The sequence below is a fragment of the Rhincodon typus genome, chromosome 11 (assembly GCF_021869965.1).
Source record: "Rhincodon typus isolate 14 chromosome 11, sRhiTyp1.1, whole genome shotgun sequence".
Lineage (NCBI taxonomy): Eukaryota > Metazoa > Chordata > Chondrichthyes > Orectolobiformes > Rhincodontidae > Rhincodon > Rhincodon typus.
Window position 1 is genome coordinate 57462790 of NC_063342.1, and position 14977 is coordinate 57477766.

At 39.2% G+C, this 14977-nt stretch overlaps 1 protein-coding gene across 2 annotated transcripts in view; it reads left to right on the forward strand.

The window, feature by feature from the left end:
- Positions 1 to 14977, forward strand: part of ltn1 (listerin E3 ubiquitin protein ligase 1) — a 129267-nt gene that overhangs the window by 24405 nt on the left and 89885 nt on the right. For both annotated transcript variants that reach the window (XM_048603365.1, XM_048603366.1), the window contains exons 6-10: positions 3212 to 3392; positions 6767 to 6940; positions 8241 to 8431; positions 11876 to 12023; positions 13990 to 14802. In XM_048603365.1, coding sequence (XP_048459322.1) covers positions 3212 to 3392; positions 6767 to 6940; positions 8241 to 8431; positions 11876 to 12023; positions 13990 to 14802 — 1507 coding nt within the window. The remainder of the gene's footprint in view (positions 1 to 3211; positions 3393 to 6766; positions 6941 to 8240; positions 8432 to 11875; positions 12024 to 13989; positions 14803 to 14977) is intronic.

Genomic DNA, 14977 nt, shown 5'->3' on the forward strand with positions numbered 1-14977 from the left:
AAAAAATCACCTAACCACCCCACAATTTCTAAATTCCTACACATCCCCATACTCCCCCCCCCCCCCCCCCCCCCCCCCCCCCCAAACTACATCTCATTCCAGTCCCAGCATGCTGTTTCAGATGTATGCAATGTGGTCCACCATGTCATCAATGCAGAAAACATATTTTTGATGTAGTGCAAAATTTTGGATCCTGTCTATGGCCTTCTTGGCATTGGTCAGGGCAGCTTACCATTTTTTTTGGATTGGATCTGAAATGGTAACTCTTTCTGCTCAGATTGCCTTGAATCACCTGTATTGAGCTTCTTCAGTGTCAGGACAGATGAACTATTCTCATCCTCTTCCTTGCTGGAGAGAAAGCCTGTTTATTGAATTGACCTGAATTGTTTGTCTTGTGTTTCGTAAGGATGGAATCACCCACTCTCACACACTGTCTACTTTGTGCACCAGGGTTTTCCACTTTGTTTACAACTTCACCCTCTCTCCAATTGACAGTTTTTAAATTTTCTGCCCTGTTTAGCCATACTGTCAGATCTTTCACAAGGTGATCTTATCAAATCAAGGCTTACCCAGCACTTGATGATTTCATGCCTATGTAGGGTCTGACTCCTCTCTTGTTGGCATGGTCGTATCGCAAGCTTAGACAAGTTCTGTTCTTCCAGAGTCGGTGTGGCCTTTTGACTTACCAAAAAAATCAATGATGGGTGAAAATGAGAAGAAAAGTCACCCCTGTGCATGGGAGAGACAGAATAAAGACAACATGCATATGAGGTCCAGCTACTTGTGCATGTGTGGTGACTTAATAGTGCACCATCTCTAGCTGGGTCAGAGGAAAACGACATGGCCTTGAAGGCTAACACATATATGATTAAACACCCACATCAGTCCTTTCAGGGAAATATCTCAAAGCTTTCTGCCTCATCATTACCAAGCTCTTAATCTGAGACACTCATCGTTCACGTTCTTTCAACACTTACCTTCTTTATCTGTTTATTTATATGGAATCCACTCATAGTGACTTTAATTTACAGTGTGACTGCTGCTTGTGTTTGGAGGGAGTACTGAAGAGCATATGGCTCTTGAGTACTGATCTGAACAAGCATTGATAAAAGTGGATACCAGGACACATGACTTCAAGTGGTGAAAACAAGAATGTGCCAAGATGCTTCTAGCTTTGATGCTAGTTCAGTTTATTCCAAGAAACAGTGGCAGAGTAGTTACCTTAAACAACTGAAAAGCCACAGACCTAAATTAGTGATCAGAAGACAGGAATTTGCTTCCCATGATAGAACTTAAACTCAGTTAATTAAATAAACTAGAACATTGTTTAAAGAGAGAATCAGTTGATTGAACGACCTTTGGGGAAAGAAATTATTCTTGCCTGGTCTGCCCTAATTGATTTTCCAAACCCATGTCAATGCAGTTGAGTTTTAATTGCCCTCTGAAATATTAGGATAGATTTAACATTTAAAGGAAAGATTTAACAGCTGAGCACTTGGAAAACAGTGGCAGGATTAGTCAGAGTCAGCGTAGATTTATCAAAGGGAAATCATGCTCGACAAATCTGCTGGAATTCTTTGAGAATATAACTCATAGAGTTGATGAGAGGGAGGCAACGGACATGACTGATGTGGGCTTTCAGTAGGCTGATGACAAAGACACCCAAAAGGGATTAGCATGTAAAATTAAAGCACATTGGATTGGGGTTGTTTGTTGAAATGGATAGACAACTGGTTGGCTGACAGAAAACAAAGAGTAGGAATAAATGGGTCTTTTTCTGAACGGCAAGCAGTGACTTGTGGGGTACTGCAGGATCAGTGCTAAGACCCCAGCTATTCACCATATATATGAATGATTTAGATGAGGGAACTAAATTTGCTGGTGACACAAATCTGGGTGGGAGGGAGAGCAGTGAGGAGGGCGCAGAGATTCTTCATCATGATTTAGACAAGCTGAGTGAGTGGGCAAATGCATGGCAGATGCAGAATTATGTGGATAAATGTGAGGTTATCCACTTCGGAAGTAAAAACAAGAAGGCGGATTATTATCAGAATGGCTATAAATTGAGATGGGGGAATATGAAATGAGACCTGGGTGTCCTCGTACACCAGTAACTGAAGGTAAGCATGCAGGTGCAGCAGGTGGTCATGAAGGCAAATGGTATGTCGTCCTTCATAGTGAGAGTATTTGAGTACAGGAGACAGGATGTCTTGCTGCAACTATACAGGGCCTTGGTAAGACCACACCGGGAATATTATATGCCGTTTTGGCTCCTTATCTGAGGATAGGTGTTGTTGTTATAGATGGAGTACAGTGAAGGTACACCAGTCTGTTTGCTGGAATGGCAAGACTGGCATATGAGGAGAGTTTGAATCGGTTAGGATTATATTTGCTGAGGGGGAAGTCTTATGGTAGTCTAATAAAGTTTAACAGGACTAGACAGGGTAGTTACAGAAAGGATATTCCCGATGAAGGAGGAGTCAAGAACCAGATTTCATAGTCAAAGGATATGGGGTATTTATGGCTCAGATGAAGAGAAATTTCTTTACCCAGAGAGTGAGAGCCTGTGGAATTTGCTAACACGGAAAGCAGGTGAGGTCAAATCATTGTGTGATTTCAAGAAAGAGTTGCATGTCGCAGTTGGAACTAAAGGGATCAAAGGGAATGGGGGAAAAGTGGGAGCAGGCTATTACGTTGGATGATCATCCATGATCATAATGAATAGCAGAGTAGGCTCGAAGGGCTGAATGGCCTACTCCTCGTGTTTTCTATGTTTCTACGTAATCTTTGCATTTTGGTGTTTTACTATCTTGCTAATATAAAGAAAGAATCGCCAAAAATATTTCAACACAAACACAGAAGTTAATTTTTCTACATGATGGTATTACCTAACAATGGAGCTAGTTAGAATGGAAAAGAAAGTGTGTCTCTGAAAATCACAAAGTAGCTGTCAAAAATATCAAGAGAGTCCTTGGCCAGTGAAAAATTATTTTAACCCTTAAAAGGTGGCCATAAAAGGTGGAAGCCAAAAGTAAACAATAGATGATGACTTTCCGCTGAATGCTGTACTATAAATATGCTAACAATATAATATGATTTTGGAAAGCATGGGTATTGTGGAGATTTGTTTTACTGTTTTATATATCTAGTGACTGTAACATTGCGTGCGATTGACGTTCATTTACAACTTTAAATTGCTGTTCACATGTAGAAGTGTTCCAGAGGAAGAAAGGGAGGAAAAATACCTAAGGGTTGTTACAAGTTCACTTCTGGCTCTGAAAAAGCTACTTGACCTTCTCCCTGAAAATGAGAACATTGTCCTGAAGAACAGACTGATGGAACTTCTATCGCAGTCCAAGTTCTGGAAATACAGCAAGCACAAAACCCCACAGGTTTGACTTAACTATTCTCTGGTGTATTAAACAAAATCATTAAATATTTCAGTTAGTTAATATATATAATTTTATGTATTACATGAGAAACAGCCCTTCAACTTTGGAAAACTTTTAAATTAGAGAAGTTTCACAAATTTTTGTTACCATAGAACTACAGAATCCCTACAGTGTGGAAACAGGCTTTTTGGCCCAACAGGTCCACACCGACCCTCAGATTATCCCGCCCAGACCCATCCCCCTATAACCCACCTAAACTACACATCCCTGAACACCTGGGGTAATTTAGCATGGTCAATGCACCTAGCCTACACATCTTTGGACTGTGGAAGGAAACCAGAGCACCTGGAGGAAACCCACGCAGCCACGGGGTGAATGTGCAGACTCCACACACCGTCACCTGAGGGTGGAATCGAACCCAGGTCCCTGGCGCTGTGAGGCAGCAGTGCTAAACACGGAGCTACCGGATTAAATACTACTATTGAAATTCATAAAAACACTTAGAGTTATAGAGGTGTACAGCGCAGAAACAGACACTTCAGTCCAACTCATCCATGCAAACCAGCTACCTTGTATAAATCGTGTCCCATTTTCCAGCATTTGGCCCATATCCCTCTAAACCCTTCTTATTCATATACCCATCCCGATGCCTTTTAAATGTTGTAATTGTACCAGCTTCCTCTGGCAGCTCATTCCATACACGTACAAACCTCTGCATGAAAAGGTTGCCCCTTATGTCCCTTTTATATCTTTACCGTCTCACCTTAAACCTATGCCCTCTAGTTTTGAACTCCCCAGCCTATTTATCCTATCCATGCCTCTCAGATTTTATAAACCTCTATAAGGTCACCCCTCAGCCTCTGACGCTCCAGGGAAAATAGCCCCAGCCTATTCAGCCTCTCCCTATAGCTCAGACCTTCCAACCCTGGCAACATCCTTATAAATCTTTTCTGAATCCTTTCTAGTTTCACAACATCCCTCCTATAGGAGGCAGACCAAAATTGCGCACAATACTCCAAAAGTGACTGAACCGATGTCCTGTACAGCTGCACATGACCCCTGCAAACGCTATAATCAGTGCACTGACCAGGCAAAGGCAAGCATACCAAACGCCGCCTTCATTATCCTGTCTACCTGCGTTTGTACTTTCAAGTAACTATGAATTTGCACTCCAAGGTCTCTTTGTTCAGCAACACTCCCCAGGACCTTTCTATTAAGGGTATGAGTCTTGCCCTGATTTGCTTTTCCAAAATGCAGCACCTCACGTTTATCTAAATTAAACTCCCATCTGCTACTCCTCAGCCCATTGGCCCATCTAATCCAGATAGTGCTGTACTCTGAGGTAACTTTCTTCGCTGTCCACTACATCTCCAATTTTAGTGTCAGCTGCAAACTTACTAAACCATACTTCCTGTGTTCACATCGAAATCATTTATTTAAATGACAAAAAGCAGCGGACCTAGCACTGATCCTTGTGGCACACCGCTGGTCACAGCCTTCATCAATCCTTTTCACTACTTCTTCAAAAACCTCAATCGAGTCAGTGAGACATGATTTCTCATGCACAAAACCATGTTGACTATCCCTAATCAGTCCTTGCCTTTCCAAATGGATGTAAATCTTGTCCCTCAGGATTCCTCCAACAACTTGCCCACTGACATCAGGTTCACCAGTTTATAGTTCCCTGGCTTTTCCTTGACACCTTTCTTAAATAGTGGCACCACATTAGCCAACCTTCAGTATTCCAGCACCTTTCCGGTGGCTTTCGATGATACAAATATTTCAGGAAGGGGCCCAGCAATCTCTTCCCTCGCTTCCCACGGTGTTCTAGAGTACTCCTGATCAGGTCCCGGGAACTTATCCACCTTTATGCATTTTAAGATGTTCAGCACCTCCTCCTCTGTAATACGGACATTTTTCAAGATGTCGCTACTTATTTCCCCACGTTTTCTATCTTCCATACCCTTCTCCACAGTAAACACTGATGCGAAATACTCGTTTAGTATCTCTCCCATCTCCTGTGGTTCCACACATAGGTGGCATTGCTGATCTTTAAGGGGCCCTCTTCTCTCCCTAGTTACCCTTTTGTCCTTAATGTATTTGTAGAATCCGTTTAGATTCTCCTAAACCCTATTTGCCATATGTCCCCGTTTTGCCCCCCTGATTTCCCTCTGAAGTATACTCCTTCTGCCTTTATACCTTTCTAGGGATTCACTCAATCCTAGCTATCTATGCTTGATATATGCTTCTTTTTCTTGACGAAAACCTCAATTTCTCTAGTCATCCAGCATTCCCTACACCTACCATCCTTGCCCTTTACGCTAACAGAAGCATACTGTCTCTGGACTCTCGTTATCTCATTTTTGAAGGTTCCCGATTTTCCAGCTGTCCTATTACCTGCATCTGCCCCCAATCAACTTTTGAAAATTCTTGCCTAATGCTGTCAAAATTGGCCTTCCTCCAATTTAGAAGTTTAACTTTTAGGTCTGGTCTATCCTTTTGCATCACTATCTTAAAACTATAAAATTATAGTCACTGGCCCCAAAGTGCTCCCCCACTGACAACTCAGTCACCTTATTTCCCGAGAGTGGGTCACGTTTTGCACATTCTCTAATAGATATATCCACATACTGAATCAGAAAATTTTCTTGTGTACACTTAACAAATTCCTGTCCATCCAAGCTCTTAATGTTTTAACACTTCAATTAAAAGTGGAAGGATGCTGGAAAGCTGTAGCACTAAATTGCTGGACTTCTAATCAGTATGCATAGCTTTGAATTTGCTTTGATTTAAGGAAAATATCGTTCAGTGATTGAAAGTGAATCCCTTTGACAACAAGGGTTCATGGGCTGGAGAAAAATGGTAGGACTAGTTCAATCCACAGGTCTGCAACGAACAATGCACAAAGTCTGAATTGCCAGTTGTGTGACAGCTTGGCAGAAGGAAGAAACATGATGATAGTAAATGAGATTTGAGAAGAATTTGTCATTCTTTCATATAAATATTGTTATCTAAAAATATAACATCAGAATTTTGTTTTGCACAGACTTCACCTTGCCAAAATTAATCCTTCAATTTATTCTTAACTGTAAACTTTACTTTTAGAACCTTCAGTTTCAAAGGATGTAGTACAATTGGGAGAAATTAGACTCCCTGTTACAGGAAAATTAATTGTTTATGAGAATTTGTTCCTTGTTTTATAACCTGCATTCACAATAATAATATATGATTGCATGGGACATTTTATTGACCATTTGAACATCGTAGATCAGATTTAACCATTTGGTATCCAATGAGTGCAAAGCATTTATATTATTATCTTTATAGGAATGGTAAGATTCTAAAATGCTTACAGCATTTTTTTAATGTGTTAGATCCGTTCAGCTTTCTTTGAATTGATTATTGGTTTTTGCCAATATTTGCCGGAATTGATGAAATTTGAAGCTGCACGAGTGTGTCCCGCTGTGCTACTGAACATAGATGATATGGATCCAGTCGTATGCCCGTCTGTGTGGACAGCAGCACTTTATGTGCTCACCTGCATTGAGGTAACATGAAGCCTAAAGTTGTCAATTTAGGCATACAAAGTGTTACTTTAATATTTTTTAAAATGCTCTGCAATAGCAAAAGAAAGTTCATGTTAATGTTTTGTTAAAGAAATTATATTTTATTTAAAACAAAGATTCATTATTTAATCTGGGAATGTGGAATTCCCGCTTAGTCATTGGGTTGAAGTAATAAGTAATAGGGCCATGCAGACCGGAAAGGGCCCCATTTGGTTTGAAGTGAATGAATTGGTTTCATTACGGTCACAGTACCCCTCGGTTAGGGTGGAGAAGTTTGCCATGACTACTACTTCTAATCATTGTCCTATGATTCCTGTTAGAATTCGGTCTGTATGTATACCAGCTGACAACAGTATCATGTTCAGTTCTGGCACTGCTCTTTGTCTCATAGACTATTGGCACTCTCCCTAGCTCTCATTTGAACAGTGGCCATTTGTGAAGGTATCAGAGGATTTTTATTAAACATCATCTTGGCAAAAAGGGATGAGAAGAGGAGCAGAGAAAAATTACTCAAACAAAATATATTCATATTTGTTTTCCTTCTCTCCGGAATTGTCCAAAGTGAGGATGTTCCTCAGACCATCTTGGGTAACACTGCAATTTGTTGAAAATAAAGAATGTCCCAGTCTTTTGTCAATCTTGGGTGGGGTCTCAGCTGGAAAAAAGAACATTGAGTGGTTTGTGTCTGAAGACAATGAAGCCACAGTTTCATAATTAAATGTTCAAGTTTTTTTTTAAAGACAGTGATAGATTTTGATTGAAATACTTTGTTATTGTAAATCTGTTAAACCGGCACAAAAAATCTAAATACTTCAGCCCCTATCCTTGTTCCTGGCTGCTGATTTAGACTAAATGGAATGGTGTACAAGCTTGAAGTCTTGTAATCTATGTTCTGTGTCACAGTTTATTATGTTGCACCTCTGAGGTCAGATGTTATATTGATTTTTCACCAGTTAGTCATACTTGGTATTATCAGCAATTTTCATAACTCCCATCATAATGCAGGTAGTTTTTATTATAACAGTTTACAATTTTAGAAATTTTTAAGTAAATCAAAATAGAAGATGTTTAGTAACTTCATTACAAATACTTTTTCCTGAGATTCTGTTAGGATCTTTCTATGCTCTATTGAAGATTAGTGCCATTAGATAATAATGTCAATATTTTGGTATTCTAATTTCTGTAGTAGCAGAGATTTTGCTTCCAGTGAATTCATTTTTACCAGCAAATAGTTTACAATATTTTAATAACACTGCTTTATTTTATTTATGATTTTTGTTAGGATTGCTGGGTCCATGTAAATGCAAAGAAAGGAGTTTTGCCAAAGTTATGGACAGTTCTTAAAGAAGGTGGTCGTGGCCTGGCTACTTCTGTTTATCCAAGTCTTTTACCATTTATCAGTAAGATACCTGAAGAAGTAATTGGATCAAAGATAGAATTTTTCACCATGTTCTTCAATAACTTTAGCAAAGGGTATGATTTGTTTAAAAATTTCCATCGCCAGAGTAATGTTGTATAGCTATTTACAAAACAGCCTGGCCTGGGGCAATTTAAATATTTTAAGTGGTGTTTTGCAAAGAAACATACACATCTCAGGAAATAGATTTCTGGAAAAGGCAACATTGATTTTAAGGGATAATTGTCCTGATCATTGATACAGCATGCTGCTATTTTGTTTCCAGTCATGGATTAAAGTTCAGCATTGTCCTGTTTCTCCGTACATCGTAAGAACCCAAAATGTAAGGAGCTAGGGTAGCTTCAACACAATAAGTGACAAGTTGATAGTGGCTTGCATTGCCCTTTATGCTACAAGCTGCCTTTGATAATGCATAGAATAATGCATGAATCCTGTTATCAAAGGTAATGAGGATTTTGCGCTGTGCATTTGGCAGGTTTAGTCATTTATATAAATGAATTAGGAGCAGGAAATAGGTCTTTCAGTCCCTCAAGCCTGCTCCACTGTTTGATAATATCATTGTTGATCTGATTGTGACTTTAGCTGCAGTTTTTACTGACCACCCTCAGTACTGTTTGACTTGCCTGTCAATTAAGAATCTAACTCAGCCTTAAAAAGATTCAATGACACTACCTCCATTGTTCACCAATGAAGAGAATTCAAAAACAAACAGCCCTCTCTTCACTCTGTCTTAAATTGGAGGACACCTTAATTTAAAATTGTGTCCCCTAGTTCCAGTCTCTCCCTTAAGGACAAACAACCTTCAGCATTCACATTGTGACCTCCCCCAAGATCTGGTATGTTTGAATGAGGTTGCTTCTTATTCTTTTAAACTCCAATGGTTGCTGACCCAACCTGTCCAACCTTTCCTCATAACTTCATCCCAGAAATTAGCTGAATGAATCTCCTCGGCACTGCTTCTAGTGCCGAGGAGATTCATTCCTCCCTTAAGTAAGGAAACCAAAGTACTCGTATGTGGCCTGACCAACACCCTAAATAATTGTAGCAAATCCTCCTATCTCTTATGTTCCATTCTCCTTGCAATTCACAATAAAATTCCATTTATCCTCCTATCCACTTACTGAACCTGCATACTAACTTTTTGCGATTCATGTTCAAGTTTCATGAGCCTTATCTTGAATATTAAATATTTGGGAGACAACCTATGGAATTCCTTTTAGAAATCCAAATACCTTGCATCTGCTGGTTTCCTTTAACTACCCAACATTTTATGTTGTTTAAATATCTAAATTTGTCAAACCAGGTTTCCCTTTCATAAAACAATGTTGCCTTCCACTCATATTATGTTTTTCCAAGTGCACTGTTAAGACTTAATCATAGCTTCCAGTACTTTTCTAATGACTGGTGATATGTTAATTGGCCTGTAGTTCACTGTTTCCCCTTCTCTCTTTTCTTGAGTAGCGGTGTTCAGTGAGGAGTGCTGGAGGGTTTGCCAGAAGCAACATAAGGCATACTTAAAAATAAGGTGCCAATCTGTTGAAAATGTGACAACGGACTACTTGCATGCCGAACAGTGGAAGCAGTTGCAACAGATGAGGCTAAGCAATTGCACAACTAACGGTTCAGATCTTAGGTTTGCAGTTCTGCCATATTCGTTGTGAATGGTGGTGGACAATCAAACAGATAACCAGGATGAAGAGGATTCACAAATATCCCCATCCTCAGCGATGGGGGAGCCCAGCATATAAGTGCAAGAGACGAGGCCGAAGCATGTGCATCCATCTTCAGCCAGGGATGGCGAGTGAATGATCTATCTCAGCCTCCACCTCAGGTCCCCAGTGTCATAGATGCCAGCCTTTAACCAATTAGATTCACTCCTTATGATATCAATGAACAGCTGGTTGCAGAGTATACTTCAAAGGCTGTGCATCCTGACACTATTCTGGTAATGGTCCTGTAGACCAGTACTCCAAACGGGACATCAGTCTGAGTTGAACTGTTCCAGTACAACCACGAATGCTAGAATTTTCCACTCTGGAACATCGACTAAGTGTATCTTCATCACAAAAAGCAGGACCAATCCAACCTGATGACCGCTAGGTCAAAATCTTGGAACAGTCTTTTTGGCAGTGGGTGTTCTTACGCACAAGGACTGCAAACAGTTCACCACCACCTTCTCCAGACCATATCTGTATACCATGAGTGAATTTAAAAAAAAAATCTAATGCCCAGCCTGATGGGAATGTTGCAGAATCTAGGTCATTATGGAAAATCATAGCTAGTGCATCCACTGAGTCTGCAGTGTCTCTTTAGGAACCCTGGGACATAGGCCATCAGATCCTGGGGATTTGTCAGATATTAGTCCCTTGGATTTCTTCAGTACTTTTTCTTAACTGGTAGTAATTATCCTAATTTCCTACTCTTATTAGTCCCTAGGCTGTAATATATTTCCGCTATGCAACTTGTGTATATAGTGCAAAGATGAGGACAAAATATTTGTTCAATGTCTCTGCCATTTCCTCATGATAGTATCTTTTGTCCCTGCAGCTAAGGGATCAACATTCCTTTCTGTTATTCTCTTCCTTTTCATATAGTTCTGAAAGATCTTGCAATCTGTTTTTAATATTCCTGACTCCTAAACTGTCTCCATATCTTTCCCTTTTTAATCCCTGTTCCCCATTGTTATTGAATTCACTTTACAGTATAAAGGGGAAAATAGGTCAGAATACAAAATGATGCACTTAGAATTGAAAGTGGCTGAGGATTTTGACAGGATACTGGGACAGCAGAAAGTCAGACCATACAGAAATGTCACATTGCTACATTCAGCTGAATGTTAGAGCAGAACAAACTTTGCTATTAACTGACCAATGCTCTAACATATTGCATACATCGTAATGTGCAGAAAAGACAATTGGGCCTGTTTTTCCATCTTCATATTTATGCTCCACATAAGCTTCAATCTAAGCCTGCCAATATAACATTCTTTTTTTTCTTCCCTGTGTCTCTTTAAATGTGTAGATACTTTTCATGCTAATTAATCTTTGTGGTAGTATGTTCCACATTTGAACATTGCTGGGTGTATAAGCTTCTTCTGAATTTCTTACTGGGTCATTACATCTGCAAGTGTATGTTTTAGTCACATCATCTAAAACTGGAATGCTATCTGTAATGCTAAACAATAGTTAGAGAATTGTGCATTTTATTAAATTTAATGAAATGAAGCATGGTAGTGTAACAGATTGAAATTTGAGTATATAATTCCTTTAGCTAATGTAGAATATAACTTCATTCAGTATTCCACAGGTTGCATTTTCTTAGCCCCATCTTTGAAGTGAATCCCAAAGGAAGCTGACAGATTCCTTACAGAAAACAAAGAAAAACTTGCAAAAGGACTGGACTTGCATTACACTTAAGAGTTCATAATTTATCTGAGATAATTTAGAGAATAAATATCTCGTGTTATTTTAAAAAGATATCCTTTTGTTATTGATGATTAGATTACAGAGCGAACGTGCCTTGATGAGCTGTACTGAGAGTTCAGCGATTGTATCAGCATTTATGGAATGCATATGCTTCACTCTACACCAAAATCTCAGAAACGCTGAGGATCACCAAAAACTCCAACAGATGCTCATAAATGAACAGGTATATGAAAACCTAAAGCAAACATTTCTCAAAAGTACAGAAAATTAACTTGTTAAAACTGAAAGAAGTAAGCGGTGTGGAAATTGGAATCTTGTATCTATTAATTGGCACTTCTATGCATCTTAGTGTACCACGTCACCTCAGATTTTCATTTCCTTGAGACATGTTTCTTATTCCGTTCCCTTTTTGAGTTTCCTTGAGCATTGTAATCTCCTTGACTAAAGGAATAGGTGTATACTTCACTTAACCATAAAGAACAGACACCGGTATCTTTCCCTTTCATCCAGAGCATCTGGTCACTGACACTTCCCTATAATAGGTGAGGTTGGTAATTGACTATGTGGAGGATTATGGTCACAAAACTACAGCCGGTGATACGTTTGTGATATCATGCTGGGAAACAATAGACTGCATCATGCCTTTTGAATTTGGCTTTCATTACTCTTTAAAAGTCATCCTTGAATTTGGTTTTGTTATAAGTGCAAAATTTATGAGATTATGGTGTTTTAGAGTTATATCTTTAAGGTAAAATAAAGGAAGGACTGGTCATGTGACCTGCTCTGTTTCCAACCCAAAACATGTTTTGTGTAGCTTGATTGTTCAAAGGGGTCCCAGGTTGTTTTACTGGGAAGAAGAAGGTTCTAGATATTCACATCTGTAGTTAATGGAGAGCAGTTGTGCTGTTTGTAGGTTGATTCTCATGGAAGTGCTAGGAATGTCAGCTTTATAAGCTTTTGTACTTATAACTGCCAATATAATTCCAAGATAGAATGGTCTAAGAGGTCAAGAGAATAGTTAATTAGCATTTCTACTTAGATGTTTGGTCCAACTGCTGTACTTTGCCATAGACATGAGTTTTAGGGAGGGAAGTTTGCAGAAACTATTAGCATATTGAGTTACAGAGTTTTTAAGATAATGCCCAACGTCTCAGGCACAGGCCAGTCTGCAAGAGAGACCAAGAGAAGTAAAATACATCCTTGACGGGCAATTATCGGTCAAGATAAAGGTAACAAGAGGATCTTTTCTGCAGAATAAAGGATATTCTATTCTAAAGAAAAAGTATGAATTAGAAGTTCCCTCCTAAAGTTGTGATTCATATCAAGGCCACCTCCTGGTGTTACAAAGAATGTACGTAAGCAAAAAGAAAGCCAGGATCATTGTAAGCTATGGAAAGCAGTAGCCAGTGTCAGGACTGCAGGAAGTGTGCATTTAGAAAAGTTTTTTTTTTTTTAAAAAGTGATCTTTAAAATAAGGTTAAATGCAAAAAATGAAGAAATGGAGGCTGGCTCCTCGCTCCCAGTGCACGCCTACCAACTCCCGCTATGCTCAGCACCAACCTTTGTCCCTATTCATACCAGAGTTCCAGCCCTGACCATGCCTCTCCAGATTCTACATCAGCAGTGCGTGTGCTGATGATATCATCACTGTGCGTAGAATGCAGTTACATCATAGGTGCATATGCGCATGCTTCGTGTATCTTGTTGTCACTGACTATGTTGTGCATGCAAGGTGGCCAGTTTGATGTTCTGGATAATCACACCTAAGTACTAAATTTTGTTTACTCACTGTTGCTTTTGGTTTGTTACAGTAGAAATATTAAATCTTGAAAGTCATACTGTGTGATCCCTTTAGTCTGTCGCTGAAAATTCAAATATCTTTTAAATATTAGTGGTTTTTCAGCACCTTATAACAATATTTATGATTTTTGTATTGATTGGTAACCAATATTTCGGTTGTATGCGATGACTGTTGTGCCAGTGTGTTACTCATCAGAATGGTTTGATTTTGACCATACAATGAGCTTGCTTGTCGTATTTTTTAAACTGTTCAAGTTGTGTACATGGCATTCAGGAAGAAGAACATGTACAGATGCAGGCTGTGAGTACTTAGAATAAGGCAAATAAAAGTTTGACAATTGTTAGTGTAATTTTGAAAATGATAAAGTTGAACTTCTTATTTCTTTCAGCTGCTACCTCTTGTAAATTTTGCTTTGAAGAATCCCAAACTGCAAAGTGACATTTTCTCCAAACTCACAGACACACTTGCCTCGTGGGAAAGACGAACTGATAATCCAGATATAGAAGAGTGGGCTGTTGCATACAACCGACTGTTATCTGAGTTTTGGAAAGCGCTTTCTCAAGCCTGCATTTCTCAGTTGGGCAGCACAGAAGTTGATAAAAATATATTAGAAGGAATCTCTTCTTTGCTCAGATGCATGAGAAATCCTAAGGGCATTACAACACAGTCTGTGAAAAAGAAAGGTAAAATCAGATTTATCGATCAAGAAGAAACTCAGAATTATGAAAGCAATGCTACCAATCATCTGGAAGAATTAATTTTTGGAACTAAGGATGCATTGGAATCTGAAAATTTGGAGGATACTTTAAGACAGTGTCAGGGCAATCATCCTGCCAGATCAGTGCCTTTGGAATCCCTAATCTGTGAACTTGCCAAACTGAGCATGACCTTTATAAATGAACAGGACTCCGAAATGCATCTTGTGTTCTTGACTACACTCATTAGCTCATTTCCATCGACAAAGCTATTTACTATTTTGCTGGAAAATGATAAACCAGAGAGTGCTGAATCTTTCTTTGAAACAAATAATGAAGTGAAAGTGATGGCAAGTAACCCTGCTGTGCGGTTTCTGACTCAGAAACTACTAGTCTGGGTGAAAGAAGATAAAACTGACTTAAGTTTTTTGATTGATATGCTCTACAGTGTTCTTCATTGCTGTGATAACAATGAAAGGAAGATATTACTGAACCAAATCTCTCAGGTAGGTGAAAGAACGCAAGAAATGAATGGCAGTTTCATTCACCAGTCTTATGGATTAGATAACAAGGTGTAGAGCTGGATGAACACAGCAGGCCAAGCAGCATCAGAGGAGCAGGAAAGCTGACATTTCGGGCCTAGACCCTTCTTCAGAAATTTCTGAAGAAGGGTCTAGGCCC